The sequence below is a fragment of the Malaclemys terrapin genome, chromosome 1, assembly GCF_027887155.1.
Source record: "Malaclemys terrapin pileata isolate rMalTer1 chromosome 1, rMalTer1.hap1, whole genome shotgun sequence".
Taxonomy (NCBI): domain Eukaryota; kingdom Metazoa; phylum Chordata; order Testudines; family Emydidae; genus Malaclemys; species Malaclemys terrapin.
This window is the reverse complement of record NC_071505.1, coordinates 330532136-330556121: the sequence shown is the minus strand read 5'-3', so window position 1 is coordinate 330556121 and position 23986 is coordinate 330532136. Positions and strand designations below refer to the sequence as shown.

The 23986-nt window shown below is 49.2% G+C and overlaps 1 protein-coding gene across 4 annotated transcripts; it reads right to left on the bottom strand.

The window, feature by feature from the left end:
• Positions 1–2427: 2427 nt before the first annotated feature.
• Positions 2428–23945, bottom strand: LOC128830052 (uncharacterized). Of its 4 annotated transcripts, none has more exons than XR_008443530.1 (5): positions 23782–23945; positions 22896–22935; positions 22697–22789; positions 10399–10511; positions 2428–2621 (listed from the first exon to the last, which is right to left on the bottom strand). XR_008443530.1 is itself a non-coding variant. In XM_054015690.1 (4 exons), exons 3-4 carry the CDS (start codon positions 22778–22780, stop codon positions 17308–17310), a joined length of 1170 nt encoding a protein of 389 aa, XP_053871665.1. In that variant the 5' UTR covers positions 22781–22789; positions 22896–22935; positions 23782–23945; the 3' UTR covers positions 16990–17307. The 4 variants fall into 4 exon arrangements, 2 of the variants coding, with proteins under 2 accessions (XP_053871665.1, XP_053871666.1); XR_008443529.1 differs by lacking the exon at positions 2428–2621 and adding an exon at positions 4151–4691; XM_054015690.1 differs by lacking the exons at positions 2428–2621; positions 10399–10511 and adding an exon at positions 16990–18393.
• Positions 23946–23986: the final 41 nt, after the last annotated feature.

Sequence of the window (23986 nt, the reverse complement as noted above, 5' to 3'; positions counted from 1 at the left end):
TCCCAACCCCTTCCACCTGTGGTCCCATCCCCGTTCTGCCCCTTCCCCTGCAGCCCCACCCCTGTTCCACCCATGATCCTATCCCATTCCGCCCCCCACTGTGGACCCACAACCCATTTGATCCTTTCTCCCCCCCCCCCCCCAACTGCGGTCCCAAGACCGGAGAAGCTCTTTCCCCCCACACCAGGGCCCCGGGGCTGCGGCGGGGAGTGAGAGCTCCCCCAGCCCTGAGGCCACAGCTGGGAGCCAGAGCTCCTCCAGTCCTGGGGTCGCAGCCGGGGTCCAGGCGATGGGGTGTTCCCCACCACCCTGCGTTTCTGCCGGGAACGGGGGTTGGTGAGCAGAGACTTCCCCCACCTGCTCCGCCCAGTGCTTCTGCAAGGAAGCGGGGTCGGGGTGCAAGGGCTTCCCCCGTCCTGCCCCATGCTTTTTCCAGGGTTCTGGGCTTCTGCTGCCCTGCAGCGGATGTCTGCTGGGGGCAGGGTGCCCATTTTTCCAGGGCCCCCCAATTGGCACGGGCCCCGTCATCCCATTGGTTAATCCGCCACTGCTTGGAGAAACCCAGATTGCTGCTGCGTGTGCTGTTACATCTTCTTTGTTTGGTTTAGAGAAGGGCTTTCAGGACATTTTCACCAACCCGGAAAGGAAAAGCAAGGCTTTTGTTACCTACGCAAAGAAAGGGCCTCTTTTTTTTTTTTTTAAAGGAGTTTCTTTTCCTGAATGGCCTCTGTAACAGGTGATATAATAAAATGAACCTCCCCGAATAAATAAACCACTCTGAGTTTCACAGAGAACTTTCTGAAAAGCCCAGACACCCCAATCTGAACGGTGCCCTTTTCCAGCTCTGCATTTCTTTTCCTCTCAGCCTCTCTAATACTTCTTTGGGGGGGAGGGGGAAGCAGCATTAAGCCCTTAATCCTTCTGCTTCAGATCTGTCTCCTCTTGTCTCTAACACTGATAGGGAAAAAAGAAGTTAAAAAGCCTGAGTCCTGCTTCCACTGCAGTCAATGGAAGTTGCCCCATGGAATGAGGGCAGGGTTGGACCCTTGCTTATCAAATTTCGTACTCCATTCCTCACTCTTCTTTGGACCCGGTCCGTCAAGGCCCTGCCAGGTACTGAGCATTCAATTCCCATTGAAGTCAATAGGAGTTGCAGTCTCTCAGGACTTTGCAGCAGATGCTCAGCCCCTAGTAGGATCTTGGGCATTTTTTTTTAGAAGGAAAAAAAGCATTTAAAACGTGAAGGGTGCTCCGATACCATGGTGATGGGCCTGGACTCTGAAACCCACTAGAGCGGAGGCAGTGGGGTCTAGCAGACTGGGACTCAGAGATGTGGGTTCTATTCCTAGCACTACCACTGGCCTGCTGTGCAACCTTGGGCACATCACTGCCCCTGCTATCCTGTATCTGCCATGTCTGTTTTGACTATAAGCGCTCCAGGGCGGGGACTCTCATTGGTGTGTTTGTACAGTGCCTAGCACTCTGGAGTCCCAGTCCTGGTTGGAATCTCTAGGCCAGAGGTGAGCAATAATTTTCTCAGGGGGGCCACTCCACGAATTTTGGTAAGTCGTCACGGGCCACACATTTCTTTAATGGAGGGGGTGCGGGGTCTGGGAGGGAGTTTGGTGCAAGAGGGGGCTCCAGGCTGGGGCAGGGGATTGGGGTGCAGGAGGGGGTGCAGGGTCTGGGAGGGAGTTTGGTGCAGGAGGGAGTTCTGACCTGGGGCAGGGGATTGGGGTGTGGGCGGGGCTGTGAGATGCAGGCTCTGGCCGGGAGGCGCTTACCACAGGCAGCTCCCGGGCAGTGGTGCAGCAGGGCTCAGGCAGGCTGTCTGCATGCCGTGGCCTCATGCCACTTCCAGAAGCGGTTGCGGCTGGCTGCTGCTGGCACGTCTCTCCGTGTCCCTTGGAGGAAGGGGGGCACTGGGTATCTGTGCGCTGCCTGCGCCCACAAGCAATGCCCCCACAGCTCCCATTGGCTGGTTTCCAGCCAATGGGAGCTGTGAGGACGGTGCTGGGGGCCTGCCTGAGCACCCCGCTGCGCCATGGGACTTTTAGCGTTCCAGAGATCGCGAAGGGGCAGCTAAAGAGCCTGGCGGGCCGGACCGAAATGTTAGATGGGCTGGATCCGGAACCCCTGCTCTATGCTCTAGAGTAATACAAATGATCCATAATAACAAAATAGTCTCCTACAGTCCGTATTCAGCCAAAACGCCTATTGATTTCAGTGTAAGTGGTGCCTGCTGGACTAGGTCACCAAATTACCAATGAAGGCTCAATCCACTCTTCCCATCTCAACTCTTTCCACTGAAGTTACTGTTGTGGCCTCATGTTCACTTTTGCACTTCTCCTGCCACTCCCTCTTCCTCCCTGCACAAACACCAAATTCACATTCAGAGCAAGATCATTCATGATGCAGTGATTTAATTCTGAGCCTGGCCTGAGGTTTCACTAGCTCTGTTAACATCTGAGCTTGCTCCGGGGCCAGGCTTTATTGTGAGCCTAATACGTACACAAAGGCCCAGGAATTGGAAGCCTAGCAGTGAGCTTGCAAGCTTTAAGGGGCTTGCTCAGCTGGGCTGAATGACTGGGTAAACAGTGTGCTTCAGAGACTTGCAGAACCTGAGGAGGAATCAAATGCTCGGCATTAGCTGCCTTCCATGACATTTAAACAATCAAATATTTAAACAATTGCAGAAGTTCACATGGTCAGTCCGGCTACTCGATAGACTTTCTGTTGCATTTTTTTTTTCAGTGCAGATATGAACATGTTTACTGAGAACTTTTTTTTTTGAAGTTTCACTGCGCAGGAAGGGTACAAGTGTGGTTGTCCAGAAGTCAGATGGCGTAATATGTCAACAAGTACCAATCATAACACTGATAAGCAATGTACATTTAGACAAAGAATAACCTAAAGTGTTTCTGGAACAGATTACGGGGTAGCAGAGGGTTGGCTTTTAACAAAACATAAAAAGGGAATTCATTATTTTAAACCTGACTCTAGGCTATTAATTCTGCCTGTAATAATACAGTGGAGGCTTGTTTTATTTGCTCCTTCATAATGTGGCATTCAGGAAATATTTGGCAATTGATCTGTAGGTAATTATTTTTAAGTATCATTATTAATGGATTACGGCCCCGTTTCAGCAAGGATTGAAGTTGATGTGTTTGAATGTTTGGCCTGTGTCTAAATACCTTGCTGAATCAGGACAGTAATGCCTATCACAATCCATTTTAAGTAGATCAGGAGGTTTGCTAGCATACCGTCTACATGGGAAATTATGAACGTCTGTACATGAAGACATTGGCATGTAGTTTTGCTATAAAACATCGACTATGAGACAAATAGTTTTTAATGCTTTTCACTTCCTTTTGCCCTGCAAGACCACTCTCTCTTAGCTGTGTCAAGCTGGGGTCCAGTGCTTGTGTGTCCTCAACAGGTTTGCTGTTTACTGAGTTTCAGCCAGCCATATGTGTGCCTTCCCCATTGCCTTCAACTAGGACTGGATTAAGGGCTTGTCTTCACTGCAAAGTTAACTTCACTTGTAACTCAAGCGTTGCCCCCAATTTGAGTCCCATTCACCCACAAACCTTAACTTGAGTTGCTGGCCTGTCAGGGTGTATAGGCTAAAGCTCAAGTGAGCACAAATTGTCAGCTACTAGCACAACCACTCTGTAGTGTGGATGCAGGCCAGTTCTCCCTGAGTGCTGCTAGTCTTCTAGTACCTTGGCACAATTCCCTCCATGGGCTCAGAAAGGACAGACCATTTCTCCCACAATTCACTGGGAAAGAATGTATAGAGTGGCTCAGCAGCACAAAGAAGCAGGGGATATGCCCCTTGGAAGTCTTAACACTACACATGAGCGAGGGAAGTGCCAGTGTGGACACAGCAACTCAAGTGTTATTTCACAGTGTGACTCCTCTCACTCGGTCTAGAGTAACCCAAGTGTAGATAACTTAATTAACTCTGCAGTGAAGAAACTCCCTATGTCAACCCAGACCTCTAGGCACATCATGACATGGGGCCCAGCATGGCGCTGCCCCCACAGCCCTGTCCCCACCTCCACTTGGAGTGGCAGTGATAGGGGGTCCCCTATTAATTCAGAGAGATAGGGGCAGAAGCAGTGGCATGGCGCTCCTTTCTCCCCGCAGGAGTGCAGGAGGTGACAGCTGGGGTGTATCTGAATGGGTGTGTGGCTTGGGCCCACTGCACTCTTCTCCTCCTGCCACACACAAAGCCCTCTGTTTGGGTGGCATTGAAGGGCTTCCCCAGAGCAGTGCAACTTGTTAATACTCCTTTGGGATGCACGGGAAAGTCCACACCTCACAGAGCTATAGTTTCAGGCTGTCAGCAGATTCAGGCAGGCATCTCTACATTGATTATGTTTGGTTCAGATTTATGAGCTTTTCTTTGCAACCACAAGGACTAGAAACTTATTTTTAAGTGAAAGCTGCGATTCTGATGTAATCACATGACTTCTTGAGCTGGAGTCCTAGATATGGGCTGACAGTGTCCATGGTGTTATCTGGCTCTGCCTTCATTGGAGTTGCACAGGTGTAAGTGAAAGCTAGAGTTGTCCCTCAAAACCTCTTTTCTTGGAGAAGATTCACAAGATGGAAACCAGCTTCACAGGCCCAGGTTGAGTTTGCAGGGCTGTCATTTAGAAAAGCTCGGCATCTTTACTTGTAAACTGAACACATTTGAGACAGAAATTACTGATAGACAATAAAGAGGTACATGACACCACAGTTTTAGTCTCAGAGATTGACTTTTCAGAGGAGCAATGCACTTGTAGATATGCTAAGATGTAAGCAAGTTATCAGAAATCCAGTCTTGTTGTAAATATCTTATGTGGTAGCTCCCCATACAATGTATCACCAAATGGTTTATAATAATCTACAATTTGATGCATTATAAATTCTAGAATCCTAGAATCTAGAGAAGGAAAAGACCTAGTGGGTAATCCAGACTATTGCCAAGAAGCATGGGATTGCTCCCTGCAAAATATTTTGTCTAGTGCTTTGCCCAGTATCCCTAGGGATTGACTTCCCTGGGGAGAGTATTTCACAACCACATAGTTTTCACTGTTTAGCCTAAATGTTCCCTTTCTTAATCTCACCCCATTACTTATCAGTAGACTTTCTTGTGTCATGCTAAATAGTTCCTTCTTAGTGTGTTATACACTGCAAATACTTGTAGGCAGTTATCATGTTCCCCCTCAGCCAAACTATGCGAGATTAGCGCTCCATACATCAGCTCCTACCAGCCTCTTAGTCATTTTTGTTGTTTTTTTCCTGAACTCCCTCCAGTTTTGTCTATGGGCATAAGGTAGCTAGATGTGCATGTACCATTGCAGGTGAAGTCACAGCAGTTATACAAAAAGCAGCTGTTCCCTTCCTGGTTTGAGACATGATATACTGCAGCTGAAGGGGAAGGACCCCAGGTTAGCTAAATAAGTTGCTTCAGACAAAAATCTCCTCCATGAGCTGCACAGTGGACACTCTCAGAGCTTGGAAAACTTTCTAGACAGCTACTAGCTAGAGGCCGGTCTCACTCTGGAAAGATGAGGGAAAGAATTGTCCAAGGGCAATGCACTGGTGAGAAACACAGTCCCTGCCCCATTCTGAGAACTGAGAAGGAAGTTGTTGGAAATCCCGTCAGGGGCTGTCCCTAAACCCTGCTCAGAGGGTTCCATTTTTCATGTCAGCCTCCAACCAGTAGATGTCTAATAAATGTCTAAATAAATAAACACCAACCGTGTCTGGCTGTGCTAGAGCAGGGAGGGTTTCTACTTCTTTACTTCTTCCCCAGCCTCTTGGCTGTTTCTGTAAGGGGAGGTGTCCCTGTTACTCTGACTACATTGTCTTAGGATATATTTGTGACATCCTGACACCCCAATATTCACCACTGTCATGTAATTAGGATATGTTTTGTACAAAGTATGTCTTGTGAGGTATCATTCTAAAAGTCTTGATCTGCTAGACATTAGTATCTCATTGGATTGTATGTGTTATCGTTGTATGTGAAGTTATGAAGTTTGGCTATGTACGTGTTACTGACACCTGTTGTGAGGCTGAAAACACCCACAAGCAGCCTTTCAGGTACAACAGTAAAAAGGCCAAACAATGTTAATGGCTTAGTGAGGAAATGCACACAAGCACCAGAATTACCCCAGGAACTGTATACAATAGAAACCTCTCAGAGATAGCACTACACAGTGGGAACTGCTTGACCCAGGCCACAGCAAAAGAGCTTTCCAGCAAGTGGGAAGAAGATATAAAAGGGGGACAATGACATCATGGGGGGACCTCACTCTCCCTGCAACAATACACCTGGAAAACCTGAGGGGCAAGGACTGAACTGTGGGATGTGATGGTCCCAGGTTAGAAGGATCTTTAGCCCGGTGTATGAAAACCTGGGAAAGCCAAGGCAACTTGTGCCTTAAGAATCTGCCAGCCTGTTTATCACTCAGGGTGAGAATTTGCTATCTACCTATCTAGTGTGTTAAGCTCAGTTTGCGGTTTTTGTTTATTTACTAAGGTAATCTGCTTTGATCTGTTTGCTATCCCTTATAATCACTTAAAATCTATCTTGTGTAGTTAATAAACTTGTTTTGTTTTCTCTAATCACCGTTTGTGGAATTCATGACTGGGGCAGGGGAGGGAGGAAAAAGCTGTGCATATCTCTGTCCACGTTGAGGGAGAGGGCAAATTTCAATGAGCTTACGCTGTACAGTTCTCTGTGCAATGCAAGACAATACAATTTGGGTTTACTCTCCAGAGGGGGAGTGCACTTGAATGCTGGGCAATTCCCCAGCTGAGTCTTCCCATACAGAACTGATTTCAGTGTCTGTGTCTGGGTGTGTCCCTATCTGTGTGTGTGCTGGAGGAGGCTTGAGGGCCTGGCTCAGCAGGACAGGGTAAGGGAGCCCAGGCTGTTGGAATAGGCGGGCTCAGTGGTACCCCAGTACATCAGGTGGCACCCTGGAGTGGGGGGTAACCTGTCACAATATTAGACCAATAACTAGAAAGCAAACACATCAGATAATATTAAAGAGTCTTGGGAAAGGCCAAATGGCCCAAGTTTAGACTCATAGCATACCCTGTGCTACCTCAGCATTCTGGATGGATTCACCCTAGTTAAGGGAAGACAGTGTTTCCATCTCTGTCCTGCACCAGGTAGAGGGTGTAGGCAACTTGAAATTAAAACCAGGGCTCCATTCCAGAGCTTCTGCCAACAGCCTCCTCGGTGAGCCCTGTATCAGCAGTGATGATGGCTTTCTGGGACATTCTGCTTTTGATACTAGCACTGCTCACATCTGTTGCCCAGTTACTTTCTCCCCTTTCCCTTCCCCATTGGTCACCAACCTCATCCAAATCTGCTGCTATCAGGGGTCCTCAGTTAACCAGGCAAGACACGTGAAATCAATACCCGCATATTTATCATTCACACGCCAGGCGTGGAGTACAAGCTGCTTCATGCTCACAGAGCTCTGTGGAGATACCTTGAGAAAAATTCATACCATAGTTCTGGATATATTCCCCATAGAACCCTACATCATAAATCCAAAGCTTTCCCCATCAGAGCTGAAGCAGGTTGAAGGAGAACCAGTCATGCACAGGATCTTGGGCTTTGTAGATGGGGACCCAACTGAACTAGTTAGAAGGGACCTAGATTTATTTGAATTGGTTCTGCTTCTCCACCTGTCCAGTTTCTAGCAGGGCTGTGGAGCGGAGCCCAGAGCTGGAGCGCGGAGCAGCTCCGGAGCAGTGGAGCTGCAGGTTTTTGCCTGGAGCTGGAGCCGAAGCACAGCTCCAAAGCCCTGGTTTCTGCCCCAGGTCCTACTAAGATACAAGGGTGATGCGAACTATAGAATAAACTAAGCTAGACAGACAGACAAACTGGCATATTTTTTCTACTCAGATAAAAGCTAGTGGTGAATTTGGCCCAATCTTTGCATAATACTGAAGGATCTGTTCTTGAGGAAACTCCCTAGTTCTTGATGAGTTTAATTGTACTGCATGTTTTATTTTTCAGGTGATATTTTGGGATTACCTCACTCTATCATTATGTTGTTTATACAAGCTGTGAAGATATGCCTTGCATGAAACTTGAGTCCTGCTAGAGCAAACCCAACTGCCTGTTTTATTTTAGTCTGTTTTCATCATCTAGAAATCAAAGGGACACCATCAACTTTAAAATGATCACAACAATCCTCCCAATCAGTATAACTGAACAAGACTGCAGAAAAAGTTTTTCCTGTTTTTTTCAGTCTGTTTATATTATGCATTTCACACCCCTTTGGGCAAATGTTTCAAATGCAGCCATTGATTTTGTGTTCCTCATTTTCTGCGTGTTCAATCTGAGGTGCCTTACTCAGCTTTTGAAAAGAAATGAAGACCCACGGTTGCAGCTGAAGTCAATGGGAGCTGCAGGTGCTCGGCACTGCTGAAAGTCAGGACGTATGCCCAAATTTTCAATGCTGGGTGCTTAACGTTAGATTCTTAAATAAAAGGCATGTGGTATTGCTCTTGATGCATGTGAACTAAGAGGAAAGGAACCCTAGAGCTGTGAAATAAATGACCTATTTTAGTCTTCCCATAGTTCTGTAACTAATCTGTAGCCACATAGTACTTCATGGATGTATGCAGCATATAAAAGCCACTTAGAACTCAAACTGATTAGAAATTTTCTCTGTGGACTGCCCTGGGTGGGGGACCTACGGCTTCCAGGGTCTCTGACTCCGGGACAGCCGCAACATGCGAACTGCCCCAGGGCCAAGGATCCCAGGGTTTACTGGGTCCACAGTTCCTGGGAAACCTCACCACATGGCTTCTGAATCAAGCAGGCTCCCAGCCACTGAGCTGGGACCCTCAGTGCCAGGAGCCTGGCAGTGCAGGGATGGGTTTTCAGGGTCCATGGCTCCTGGGCAGCCCCCCCAGATGGACTGTGCCAGGTTGGAGAACCCAAGGCTTCCTGACTCCTGAGCCAGTCAGCATAGTGGGGCTGTCCTGGAGCTGCACCACTGAGAGGATGGCATCTACTGACAGAAACTAACATTCTTGTCAGCTTCACCAGTCCCAGGGAGCAGATTTTGTTTTGGAAGCACTATGTGTTGGTGTTTCTGAAACAAATATCCTTAGAGATTTCCAATTCATGAGAAATTTCAAAATATCAAAATTTCTTGTGAAATGTAAATCCTGAGTTTCAGCCAGTTCTACTTAGAACCTTATAGCAACTGAAGGGATAGAACACAGTCCCTACAACTTGAGTTAAAGTGAGAAACTCTGATAGATGTACAGCAGTGGTCTCCAACCGTTTTACACCCAAGATCACCTTTTGAATTTAAGAACAACCCAGGATCTCCTCCGCCCTTCCCCGAAGCCCCGCCCTGCTCACTCCATTTCTCCCCTCTCTCCATTGCTTGCTCTCCCCCATCCTCACTCACTTTCATCAGGCTGGGGCAGGGGGTTGGGGAGGGGGTGCAGGCTCTGGGATGGGGCCGAGGGATTCACAGTGTGGGAGGGGGCTCTGGGGTGAGCCTGGGGAAACGGGCTGGGGTGCAGGAGGGGGTGAGGAGTGCAAGCTCTGGGAGGGAGTTTGGGTGCAGGAGGAGGTATGGGGTGCTGACTCTGGGAGGGGGCTCAGGGCTGGGGCAGGGGCTTGGGGTGCAGGAGGGGGCATGAGGTGCTGGCTCCAGGAGGGGACAGGGGGTTGGGGTACAGGGTCCCGCCGGGCAGCACTTACCTCAGGTGGCTCCTGGTCGGTGGCGCAGCAGGGCTAAGGCAGGGTCCCTGCCTGCCCTGGCCCCACACTGCTCCTGGAAGGGGCCAACGTGCCCCTGTGGCCCCTGGGGGGGGGCACGTGGATCCGCGCGCTTCCCCTCTCTGCAGCCACCACCCTCGTAGCTCCCATTGGCCACAGTTCCCTGTTCCTGGCTAATGGGAGCTGCTGGGGCGGTGCTTGCAGGCACAAGCAGCGCATGGAGACCCCTGCCTTCCCCCCCCCCCAGGGCTGCAGGGGCGTGCTGGCCACTTCAGGGAGTGGGGTGGGGGCAGGGCAGGCATTAGCTGCAGCCCTGCTGTACCACCAGAGATTGCAATCGACTGGGAGAGTCTCCAGGATCGACCAGTTGATGGCAATCGACCGGCTGGTGACCACTGATGTACAGGGTCTATGACACTGGTTGAGCAGTTCTTATTCCATCCAGTACAGGACATTGGTACATATACACATGGGACAATATATTTACTGGCATGAAATGAGCTGCCTAACACTGTATCTGAAACAAAACAAGGTGTAGGATTAAGAATGCTGGAGTCAAAATGCTTCTCCACATGAAATACATTCTGTACATGTTGGCTGAGTTTTATTGTGCTTACAAAATGTAACGTTACCTGTTGTGTTTTCCATGTGGTTGCAGTTCACTTTGCTGATGATTTTAAGAGGTTTACCTCAGGCCCTGGCTGTCTTAAGATGAGAGCATTGTTGTTCATCAGCATGTTCTTGCCTGCAGAAGGGAGTGCACAGTCTAATTCCTTATTGCTGCAGTGAGAGGGTTAGCTGCAAACAGGTTTAAATCCTCCCCTTTGTGTAAGGAAGAAGTCAGACCTCTGGCTCCTTAGGCCCCTACCTTATTTCACTGCATCATTCCCTACTGTTGAAAGGACTGCTAGCAAGATGGAATAACCAGAGGACTTGGGCCCTGATTCTCAAAGGTATTTAGGTCCCTACATCCTGTGAGTTAGTTGCCTAAATATTTTGAGGATCTGGGCTTTGGCTCCCAGTTCTTCCATCCAACCAACGTAGAAACTTAAGGACCAGCTTCCAGGGCTTTCAGCCCCAGTGGGTTTGGGGCCTCCTGGGAATGACATCTTGGTTCTTAATAGCACTAACAAGTGCCTCCCCCAGCTGCCATCATCTCCACAACCTTGTAAAGCTGTGGAGAGGGAATTCATACTGATCAGGGTAGCAAGATTTTACATTGCACTCACTCTTAGATACTTATATGCCCTCTATTCCCATAGTATCTGAGTGCTGGACAATCTTCAATGTACTTAACCTCACAACACCCATGTGAGGTTTGAAAGCATTATCATCTTCATTTTACAGATAGGGTACCAAGGCAGAGATGCTAAGGGACTTACCCAAGGTCACACCATGAGTCAGTGGCAAAGATGAGACTAGAATATAGGCCTACCAAGTCATAGGCTAGTTCCCTAATCCCTGTAACATCTCTCCTCAAATTCTGCTGCCTCAAAAAGGCTATTTAGACTAAAGCACCTTATCCTTGGGCTCCTCCCCTCTCTGCTTCCATTGGAACCGCCAAACCATAATATTTGTGTGCAGGTGGTTCTGACAGCTCAGAGGGAAAGGAGTATTGCTTCCACTCCACTGATACCCCTCTGGCCTATTCCTGACTACATTGGATCTCCACCACAATAAGAGATGGAAAGAATCATTTGAGCCATAGTCCTCCATGTGACAATCTTTTCATTCTCTCCCCCAGACCCCACTGCTGGGTTTGAAATATCTACTGTAACTCTAAATAAAGTAGCAGTGGCCACCATTTGATCATCACTTCTGGCCTTAAGTCAATGACAGTCTTTCCACTGACTTCAATGGAATTTGGATCAGGTTCAGAATGCCAGATTTCTTCACTTCCATCTCAGAACAGAGGATTTCTTCAGCCAGGAGAAATTATCTCCAGATAGTGCAGTCCATCAGGGCCCCAGCTCTAGGCTGTCTCATTTGCAACTTGTTCATGAGGTGATGACATATGTTAGCAGGTGTGTTATCACTTGATAATACTGCACTGTTAATATACCTTCACCATTATTTAAGTTCCCACTCCTCACTGTTTGCCTACAGAATGGCTTACAGTAACTCAGAGAGCTCAGAATTCAAGATTTTTTTTATGCAGGGGTGGTCTGATTTCACAAGATAGTAGGAGGTCTCGTTTCCTAGGAAATACACGTATGAATAAACTGCAACAACAATGCCTCTAATTTTAACTTAATATCCAAAGGAGGAAAAAGACCAATGCTGTTACCTTACTGCTCCCTTCATCTCCTTTTCCTATTTTCACCAGATACTACAGTGATAAGAGCCTCTGAATACCTAGATTGGTAGGGCTTTACTGTCACTTTAAGGCCCCTTTACACTTCAAGAGTGGCATAATGTGGCTTTAGTGTAAATGAGAATCAGGGCCATGGTCTTTGCACCTTCTCTGATGCTGGCCCCCGCTTTGGACCAGGCTCTCTTGATTTTGTCCATCTGGAATTCTCTCCCTTCTTTTAAATCCTCATTCAAAATCTATCACTCTCCCTTCTCAGTGTCAGGCCTGAGATATGGGTTGTCTGACCTGTTGATTAGAGCCAGAGCCCAGCCTAGTAATTTGAGGCAGAGGACAGAAGCCAAAGCCAGAGTCAGAAACCAGGAATTAAGCCAAGGGCCAGAGCTGGAGTTAATAGCCAGAGTCAGAAGCCAATAACCAGAACCAATGTCAGAGCCAGAGTCAGAAGCCAGGCAAGGGAGCTGGGCTGAGGGGATTGGTGCAGGACCAGAACAGGGCAGGAGCAGATTGGAGCAATACAGGAACAAGGCAAGCACAGAGTGATTGCAATTGCAAACATAAGCATTGAGCAGCCAGCAACCTACTGCTGCTGCTGAGCTTAAACGTTGACCTGTTGGCTCCATTCAGCCAGTTGGGTGGGCTGGCCAATCAGTCAATTATGCAGCAGTCCATCTGGGCTCATTAACCTGCCTGAAGGCTGTACCAACTAGCCCTGGGGGCTCCTGATGCTGAACACCACAAAACCTTAATAAATTTCTCCTCACAACAGCTCTATTAGGTTGGGAAGTGCTGCTACCCCCATTTTTCACATCGGGAATTGAGGCATGGACAGACCAAGTTACTTGTCCAAGGTCTCACAGGGAGCAGAGCCGGGATCTAAACCCAGAACTCCCAGATGCCTCTGTCCATCTCTTCAAGCAACTCCTGCTCCCTTCTTTTAATCACTAATGATCCCCACCTCCAGCCTCTCTCTTCTTTTTTAATAGTTGTCCAGTGTATTGTGTATTTGTCTTAGATTATAAACTCTTTGGAGCAGGAAATGTGTCTTAATCTGTTTGTAAAGCTCTGTGAATGTATGGTTCAATGTAAGCATTTATTAAAAACAATTAAAAAGCTAAAATTGAGGAGGATTTTATTCAAAAGTGTCGGGCGTTGACAGCTATGGGAACCAATTGCCTCAAGATCAATTTTAATTTAAAGCTACCGTACCACAGCACTTTACTTGTGGCTTCACCCCTCTGGAAGAGTCCTACAGACTCTATCGAGAGTGGTTTAATTCCATACTCATATTATCTGTCTGTCAATCTTAAATTTTGCTATAGCACCCGTCAACATAATATCTAAGTGCTACTCTAGGATGGTGCCTGTTTTGGCTCTCGTCTAGAGAATAAGTAATCCCTCTAGAAAGCAACAGAGGGTCCTGTGGCCACAGGACCCTCTGTTACTTTTTACAGATTCAGACTAACATGGCTATTCCTCTGATACTTAATCCCTCTAGATTTATTCATAATCCCTTCTTTCCTAATATTCATTCCCTCTTCCTACTGGCTCAACAGCAGCTGAGGTCCTTGAGATGCCATGGTGATGATAGATGGACTAGATGAGCTCCAAACAAGAGGAATGGGATTTGGGGAGCAGTTGTGTGGAATGCTGAGGATTGAAGGTTCCATGGCAATGGGGAATGACAGTTTGTGCTTTGTGTGCAGTGTTGTTGTAGCTCTGTTGGTCCCAGGCTATTAGAGAGTGTGATGCACTGGATGAGGTACACCACATGTTGTGATAGGCATGTGACAGGGATCTTGAGAGGGGTGTTGTGGGGAGTGTTGATCACAATAGAAGTGGAGATATGTCTGCAGATTTTGCAGCTGTTGTTCCGGCAGGGACTGGTGCCGGTTTGAGTTGGTGTGTCCTGGTATGTGGGATGATGAGCTTGGAGAGACTGAGGTGTTGTTCGAAGGTGTATCTCATCCAGTTCACTAATTGCCCTAATAACAACCATGTGGGTGAAACCAGACAATCACTGTGCTCTCACGTGAATACGATAAAAGACAAAAACACCATATCACCTGTGGGTGAACACTTTTCACAAAGTGATAACTCTATATCTGACCTATCAGTCCTCATCCTCAAAAGAAACCTGCACAACACTTTCAAAAGACAAGCCTGAGAGCTTAAATTTGTAACTTTGCTAGATACTAAAAATCATGGACTGAACAGAGACACTGGATTTATGGCTTATTACAACAATGTGTAACTCACTAACCTCCTTGTTTTGTCCTATGACTATGGGGTATTAACAGGTCACTTCACCTTGAATGGTCCCTTAGGATATGTGCTAACTACTTATGCTAAACAATCTGTTCAATCTTGTATTTAGCAGTGACACTCTGAGGCCTGGTCTACACTATGAGTTTAGGTCGACTTTAGCAGCGTTAAATCGAATTAAGCCTGGACACGTTCACACGACGAAGCCCTTTCTTTCGACTTAAAGGGCCCTTTAAACCGGTTTCTTTACTCCACCTCCGACGAGGGGATTAGCGATAAAATCGGCCTTAGCAGGTCGGAATTGGGGTAGTGTGGACGGAATTCAACGTTATTGGTCTCCGGGAGCATTGTGACCGCTCTGGACAGCACTCTCAACTCAGATGCACTGACCAGGTAGACAGGAAAAGCCCCGCGAATGTTTGAATTTCATTTCCTGTTTGCCCAGCGTGGAGAGCACAGGTGACCACGCAGAGCTCATCAGCACAGGTAACCGTGATGGAGTCCCAGGATCGCAAAAGAGCTCCAGCATGGACCGAACGGGAGGTACGGGATCTGCTCGCCATATGGGGAGATGAATCAGTGCTAGCTGAACTCCGTAGCAGTAAACGAAATGGCAAAATATTAGAAAAGGTCTCCAAGGCCATGAAGGACCGAGGCCATAACAGGGCCGCACAGCAGTGCCGCGTGAAAATTAAGGAGCTAAGGCAAGCCTACCACAAAGCCAGAAAGGCAAACGGAAGATCTGGGGCAGAGCCGCAAACATGCCGCTTCTACGCGGAGCAGCATGCCATGCTAGGGGGTGCAGCCACCACTACCCCAGCCGTGTGCTATGACTCCGTCACTGGAGAAACACATAGGGAAGCGGGTTCAGGGTACGAGGAAGATGAGGATGAAGATAATGTAGATAGCTCACAGCAGCAAGGAAGCGGAGAAACCGGTTTCCCCAACAGCCAGGATATGTTTATCACCCTGGACCTGGAGCCAGTAACCCCCGAACTCACCCAAGGTGTGCTCCCAGACCCTGAGGGCACACAGGGGACTCTGGTGAGTGTACCTTTGTAAATATTACACATGGTTTAAAAGCAAGCGTGTTTAATGATTAATGATTAATTTGCCCTGGCAATCGCGGCCAGTACATCTACTGGAAAAGTCTGTTAACGTGTATGGGGATGGAGCGGAAATCCTCCAGGGACATCTCCAGAAAGCTCTCCTTCATGTACTCCCAAAGCCTTTGCAAAAGGTTTCTGGGGAGGGCTGCCTTATCCCGTCCGCCATGGTAGGACACTTTACCACGCCAGGCCAGTAGCACGTAGTCTGCAATCATTGCATAACAAAGCATGGCAACGTATGGTACCGATGTTTGCTGGCATGCAGACAACATCCATTCCTTATCGCTCTGTGTTATCCTCAGGAGAGTGATATCATTCACGGTCACCTGGTTGAAATGGGGCGATTTTATTAAGGGGACATTCAGAGGTGCCCCTTCCTGCTCTGCTGAACAGAAATGTTCCCTGCTGTTAGCCACGCGGTGGGGGGGAGGGGTGAAGTGATCATCCCCGATAATTGGGTGTGGGGAGGAGGGGGGCTAGTTGGGTTTGTGCTGCATGTTAACCCGGAAACCGCAGCCCCTCCTTTTACATTGCAAACCCATTTTAAATGGCCAACCCAACGGGTGCTTGGTATGGGAAATGAGGGCGCTACTGTTTGAAACCATTTCCACATGTTAAGAAGGTTAAAAAAAGCCAAAAGTCTGTGGCTTACCATAGCTGCCTGCAAGCCGAAATCTGTTGCCTGGCACTGCGTGAGTGATCTCCCACACCAAACCGGCAGGCCCTCAATATAAGAGGAAAAATGCGACCTTGTAACAAAGGCACATGTGCTGTGTAATGTGAACAGCAAAATTTAACGTGAAAGAGTGTACCCATTGTTCTCTAAAATGTGTCTTTTTTAACCACCTCTCCCTTCTCCTCCACCAGCTGCAAATGTTTCTCCTTCACAGAGGCTAGTGAAGATTAGAAGGAGAAAACGGCGGACTCAGGATGATATGTTCACGGAGCTCCAGATGTCCTCCCATGCTGAAAGAGCACAGCAGAATGCGTAGAGGCAGTCAATGTCAGACTACAGAAAAGCATAGTATGAACAAGAGGAGAGGTGGCGGGCTGAATCGCGGGATGAACAGAGCAAGTGGCGAGCTGAAGATGATAGGTGGCGTCAGCTTGCAGAAAGAAGGCAAGAGTCGATGCTCCGGCTGCTGGAGCATCAAACTGATATACTCCAGCGTATGGTTGAGCTGCAGGAAAGGCAGCAGGAGCAGAGACTGCCGCTACAGCCCCTGTGTAACCAACAGCCCTCCTCCCCAAGTTCCATAGCCTCCTCACCCAGACGCCCAAGAACATGGTGGTGGGGCTCCGGCCACCCAGTCACTCCACCCCAGATGATTGCCCGAGCATCAGAAGGCTGGCCTTCAATAAGAGTTAAAGTTTTAAACTGCAGTGTGTCCTTTTCCTTCCCTCCTCCCCCACCCATCCCGGACTACCTTGGCAATTATCCCCCTAGTTGTGTGATGAATTAATAAAGAATGCATGAATGTGAAGTAAGAATGACTTTATTGCCTCTGCAAGCGGTGCTCGAAGGGGGGAGGGGAGGGTGGGGTGGTTGGTTTACAGGGAAGTAGAGTGAACCGGGTGGGGGGCGGAGGGTTCATCAAGGAGAAACAAACAGAAGTTTCACACCGTAGCCTGGCCAGTCACAAAACTCGTTTTCAAAGCTTCTCTGATGCGCACCGTGCCCTGCTGTGCTCTTCTAACCGCCCTGGTGTCTGGCTGCGCGTAATCAGCGACCAGGAGATTTGCCTCAACCTCCCACCCCGCCATAAATGTCTCCCCCTTACTCTCACAGATATTGTGGAGCGCACAGCAAGCAGCAATAACAATGGGGATATTCTTTTCGCTGAGGTCTGAGCGAGTCAGTAGCTGCGCCAGCGTGCTTTTAAACGTCCAAATGCACATTCCACCACCATTCGGCACTTGCTCAGCCTGTAGTTGAACAGGTCCTGACTACTGTCCAGGCTGCCTGTATACGGCTTCATGAGCCATGGCATTAAGGGGTAGGCTGGGTCCCCAAGGATCACGATAGACATTTCAACATCCCCAACGGTTATTTTCTGGTCTGGGAAGAAAGTCCCTTCCTCCAGCTTTCGAAACAGACCAGAATGCCTGAAGACGCAAGCATCATGTACCTTTCCCGGCCATCCCACGTTGATGTTGGTGAAACGTCCCTTGTGATCCACCAGGGCTTGCAGCAGCATTGAAAAGTACCCCTTGCGGTTTATGTAGTCGGTGGCTTGGTGCTCCGGTGCCAAGATAGGGATATGGGTTCCGTCTATCGCCCCACCACAGTTTGGGAATCCCATTGCAGCAAAGCCATCCACTATGGCCTGCACGTTTCCCAGAGTCACTACCCTTGATATCACCAAGTCTTTGATTGCCCTGGCAACTTGGATCACAGCAGCCCCCACAGTAGATTTGCCCACTCCAAATTGATTCCCGACTGACCGGTAGCTGTCTGGCGTTGCAAGCTTCCACAGGGCTATCGCCACTCGCTTCTCAACTGTGAGGGCTGCTCTAATCCTGGTATTCTGGCGATTCAGGGCAGGGGAAAGCAAGTCACAAAGTTCCCTGAAAGTGCCCTTACGCATGCGAAAGTTTCGCAGCCACTGGGAATCATCCCACACCTGCAGCACGATGCGGTCCCACCAGTCTGTGCTTGTTTCTCGGGCCCAGAATCGGCGTTCCACGGCATGAACCTGCCCCAGTAACACCATGATTTGCACATTGCTGGGGCCTGTGCCTTGTGAGAGGTCTATGTCCATGTCAATTTCCTCATCACTCTTGTCGCCGCGCTGCAATCGCCTCCTCGGCTGGTCCTGGTTTTGCTTTGGCATGTCCTGGCTCTGCATATACTCCAGAACAATGCGCGTGGTGTTCATAGTGTTCATAATTGCCGCGGTGATCTGAGCGGGTTCCATGATCCCAGTGCTATGGCGTCTGGTCTGAAAAAAGGCGCAAAACTAGTATCTGACGGACAGAGGGAGGAGGGAGGGGCGAGTGACGACATGGCGTACAGGTACAGGGAATTAAAATCAACAAAGGTGGCTGTGCATCAGGGAGAAGCACGAACAACTGTCACACAGAATGCCCCCCCCCCAAAGATTGAACTCAAAACCCTGGGTTTAGCAGGCCATTGATTTCAGGGAGGGAGGGGGAAGCAAATGAATACAGAACAAATCTATTTTTTACATCTTAAGCTGGCAGACGACAGTGCAGCATGACTGATAGCCCTCGGCATATTCTGGGTGCTTGGCAGAAAATACTGGGTGCTTGGCAGAAAATAGCATACTACGACTGATAGCCATCATCATCGAGACAGTTCAATAGGACTGAGCATGTCTGCCCAGGTGCCCATCATTGACAGCCACTGCAGTACGATGACAATGGATACCAGTCGTAATATACCATCTTCTACCAAAAGGCAAGGGGCTGCTGCTGTGTGCAATGCAGCCCCACGTCTGCCAGCCCCACATCTGCCAGCACCCAGATTGCCGATGAAGGCTACCAGTCATACTGCACCGTCTACTGCCAAAAGGCAATTAGCTGCTGCTGTGTAGCAATGCAGTACCACGTCTGCCGGCACTCAGAGGACATATGGTGATGGTGAGCTGAGCTGAGCTGAGCGGACTCCATGCTTGGCGTGGTATGTTGTCTGCACAGGTAACCCAGGTAAAAAGGCGCGAATCGATTGTCTGCCGTTGCTCTGACGGAGAGGGAGGTGCCTGACGACATGTACCCAGAACCCCCCGTGACACTGTTTTGCATCATTCAGGCATTGGGATCTCAACCCTGAATTCCAATGGGCGGCGGAGACTGCGGGAACTGTGGGATAGCTACCCACAGTGCAACGTTCCGGAAGTCGACGCTAGCCTCGGAACTGTGGACGCGGTCCGCCGACTTAATGCACTTAGAGCATTTTATGTGGGGACACACACAATCGGCTGTATACAACCGATTTCTATAAAACCGGCTTCTAGAAATTCGACCTAATTTCGTAGTGTAGACATACCCTTAGTGAGTCCTGGTCTACACTACAGAGTTAGGTCGACCTAACTCTGTAAGCGTCTCCCCAAAATGTAGCTCCCACCGATATAACTTGCGCACTACACCGATTTAATAACTTCACCTCCATGAGAGGCGTAGCGCTTAGGTCGATGTAGTTAGGTCAACGCAGTGTCAGTGTAGGCACTGTGTTGCTTACATCGACTGTTGCTGCCCTTCAGAAGCCATCCCACAGTGCCCCAGACTGACAGTCAAATCAGTGGAAGCGCTCCTGGTGAGGACATGCACCGCTGACACAAGGAGCGTAGGGTGGACATGCAAAGGCAATTTAGTTACTGCAGTGGCTGTACATGGATGTAACTTAGGCCAACTTAATTTTGTAGTGTAGATTTGCCCTTAGTTTCCCAGACCTGAAGAAGAGCTCTGTGTAAGCTCAAAAGCATGTTTCTCTCACCAACAGAAGATGGTCCAATAAAAGATATTACCTCATCCATCTTGTCTATCTAAATTTGTGCTTCATCAAAAGAGGAAGAGTGACCTAAAGGCCTGATTTTGTGTGCTGAGCTCCTGCACTTAGAGAAGCCCATAGTGAGATATGATCCCCAGAAGAGGGAGGCTTGCTGAGTGAGTGGTGACTGGGAGCAATGCACCTGCTGGCTGTTCAGTGGAACTCAAGAACCTTATCAGAAAATTGTTGCAGCATCTGGTGCCACATGATCCACTGTCACAAGATTTTGCCTCCTCCCAAGGCAGCTGAATATCCTTCTCCATCCATGCAGAATAGCAAAAGTTTTTTTTCCCCTGCCTCACTGAGTCTGTCGCCAAGAACCCTACAGCAGTGAGACTTCATATCTTTAATTAGGGAGCATATGTTTCAGGGCAATAGGAGTTTGAGCTTTATAGCCACAAGGCCCAGAGTAGATTTGAAGCCCCGTTGAACTCTCCCCAGGAAGGGATGGTGATTAATTTATCATCAGTATCACTCTGGAGGACCATATCCTGGTTCTACTTGTTAACCATTGTCTAAAGGTGAACTGACTAGTAATACTTCTGGGGTTTGCTAACCATTCCACAATGTGCCATGCTAATTTCCCTCTGAGCTAGTAGTGGCTGACTTAGTACCAACTGCGTCTCCCTGTTTACTTTTTAGTGCCTGCCAGTACATTAACTTGGGTTTCTGATGGCGCTGCTTAGAGTAGGTCTTTGGAAATCAATATGTGATGCTGTAATCAGCCATTTTAGGGAAGCAAGGATACGTGCTGAAGCCAAACTGGGTGACGTCATGCACAATTAATATGTATTTCTAACTGTGTTGTCCCCCTTGCTCTTTCCAACCTTCACTTTAAAATCCTTTTGTGAATCCAAATAGGTCATTCTCATTGGCTGACAGGGCACCTAGAATCTGGGATTGGTGAAGTATCTGTATATTCTTTGAACTGAGGTTCCAGCACCATCTCAGCTCCTAAGAGTATCCACGCTGAAAAGCAATTTTTGGCTTATTTAAGTAGAGTTTTCTCTGCAGTTCAAGCTTTACTAGTTCTTTGTAACGTTAGAATTAGAGAGAAGGCTTGAGTCAGCACACAAATTGATTCCTGAAGAATGTATACTTATTGCATGGACTAATGGAAATCAGCAGGGAATTCTGGCAAAAATGACAGGGATTTCCCCCTCAAATCTGCAGGATTTTTGCATCTGTGTTTGTATCTGTTTTTCTTGGCTCTTCTTTTCTTTTCCTGCCAGATATCATTATAAAGATTCAACAAAGATGGGCAATTAAAAATAAAAATAGACATAATATATCATACAAATAATTAGAATCATATATTTGCATGATGTGGCAATAGCTTTGGGATACACTGCAGAGCTGTGTGACAAAATGCATTTGAACTCATCCTGCAAACATGCATGTGAGTAAATTAACGCACGTGATGAGCCCCACTGATGTTACTACTTGGGTGTGTGAGGTTAAACGTGTGGGAAAGCATTCACCAGTCAGAACAGGGGTCAGCAAACTATGGCCCACGGGCCACATCCGGCCCGTCAGACCATTTAATCTGGTCCTCAGTTCCCGCCAGGGAGCGGGGTCGGGAGTTTACCCTGCTTTGGTGCTCCAGCCGGGGAGCAGGGTTAGGGGCTTGCCCCGCTCCGCACAGCTCCCAGGAAGCAGCTGGTATGAGCCCCCTCCAGTTCCTACGTAGTACAGGGAGGCGTGGCCCCGTGGCTCTGCGAGCTGCCCCGTTTGCAGACTCTGCCCCCGCAGTTCCCGACCAATAGGAGCTGCAGGGGTGGGGCCTGCGGATGGGGCAGCACGCAGAGCCGCCTGGCTGCGCCTCGGAGCCAGAGGAGGGACATGCTTCTAGGAGCTGCTTGCGGTAAGCACCACCCGGATCCTACACCCCTGAGCCCCCCCCATGTCCCAACCCCCTGCCACAGCCCTGATTCCCCTTCCACCCTCCGAACCCCTCGATCCCAGGCCAGAGCCCCCTCTTGTACCCCAAGCCCCTCATCCCCAGCCCCACCTCTGAGCCCGCACCCCCAGCCAGAGCCCTCATCCCCCCATGCTCCAACAGCCTGCCCATCCCTGATCCCCCTCCCGCCCTCTGAACCCCTTAGTCCCAATCCGCAGCCCCCTCCTGCCCCCCAAAACCCTCATCCCTAGCCCCACCCCAGAGCCCGCACCCCCAGCCAGAGCCCTCCCACCCCTCCTCTGTACCCCAACCCCCTATCCCAGACCTGATCCCCCTCCCGCCCTCCGAACCCCTCGGTCCCAGCCTGGAGCCCCCTCCTTCACCCCAAACCCCTCATCCCCAGCCCCACCCAGAGCCCTCACCACCCCCCCGGCACCCCAACCCGGAGCTCCCTCCCGCACCCTGAACTCCTCATTTTGGCCCCACCCCAGAGCCTGCACCCCCAGCTGGAGCCCTCGCCCCCTCCTGCATCCCAACCCCCAATTTCGTGAGCATTCATGGCCCATCATACAATTTCCATACCCAGATGTGACCCTCAGGCCAAAAAGTTTGCCCACCCGGAGTCAGAACCTTCTTTATTAAACTGAGTAAGTAAAATTTGTACATAGGGAGAAATCCTGTTCCCATTGAAGGCAGTAGCAAACTCCCATTGACGTCAGTGGGGTCAGAATTTCACCCATAAAATTCATACTTATACCTTAAGGTCTGGTCCCACAGCCGTTATTACCCTGTTTCCCCGAAAATAAGACATCCTCCGAAAATAAGGCCTACTTACAGTTTTGCCTCTCGTTGTAATATAAGGCATCCCCCCGATAATAAGACCTCCCCGATAATAAGGCATCCACCGATAATAAGGCATTTTTCATTTCTGAAAAATAAGACATCCCCTGAAAATAAGACCTAGCACATCTTTGGGAGCAAAAATTAATATAAGACACTGTCTTATTTTCGGGGAAACAGGGTAGTGTGAGTACCTGCCCATCCTGCCTTTACTTTGAATTGACCAGCTGACTCCTGCAAGATAAGTTAAAGCCTATAATTATCATTTATAATAACATCCTTTATTAAGCAATAATATCACAATTGTACACTAACAGCCGTGAACACGGCAGCCTCACTATTGTAAGTTGTGCTTTAGACCATAACTGCAGAATTCAGTGTGCTGCACTACGGGTGTGAAAAGCCGAGAGTGGGTTAGTTCGAGGGAGTCAGCTGGTTTCCCATCTATTTTATTCATCTGATTAAGATCGTAAATTTCTCAGGCTAGGTCTACACTACCCGCCTGAATGGGGGGGGGGGGGGGTGGTAGAAATCGATCTCTCGGGGATCGAATTATCGCATCTCGTCGGGACGCGACAATCGATCCCCGAATCGACGCGCTTACTCCACCAGCGGAGGTGGGAGTAAGCGCCGTCGACGGGGAGCTGCGGAGGTTGATTTTGCCGCCGTCCTCACAGCGGGGTAAGTCGGCTGCGATACGTCGAATTCAGCTACGCTATTCGCGTAGCTGAATTTGGGTATCTTAAATCGACCCCCGTAGTGAAGACCTGCCCTCAGGGAAGGATCCCTGCCTTTTTCCATGGCAGTCAAAGCCCTGCGTCTTCACATATGGCAGTGACAAGCTCGGTATTGACGCCACCGTGGATGGGGTAGGCGGCACCTCCCGCGCAGAGGACCGGGAGCTTTGGGATCCAGTTTTCAAACAGCGAACCAAGCGCCGGACAATCACCCGAAGCCGATTAGGCATTGGCCGTTCCCTGCGGCTGGGAAGGAGCTGCGGGCTGCCCCGAGGATTTTTGGAGGGGGGGTGGGCAGAGGATCTTCGCCAGAGAAATGCCCGCTTGGAAGGGGGGAGCGCACCTTGCATCTTTGCAATTCTCCCCACGGTGCGGGTGCAGGGAGGCGGAGAGGCGGCCGCTGGCTGCTCTTGGCGCAGCGAGTGCGCACAGAAGGGGGGGGGTGTGTGTGTGTGCCGGGAGTGGGGGGGCTGCGCGGGGGGAGGGGCAGTGGCTCTGCACACCAGGCCAGCCTCCTGCGAGCTCCAGCAATCCGGAGTGCGGGTGGG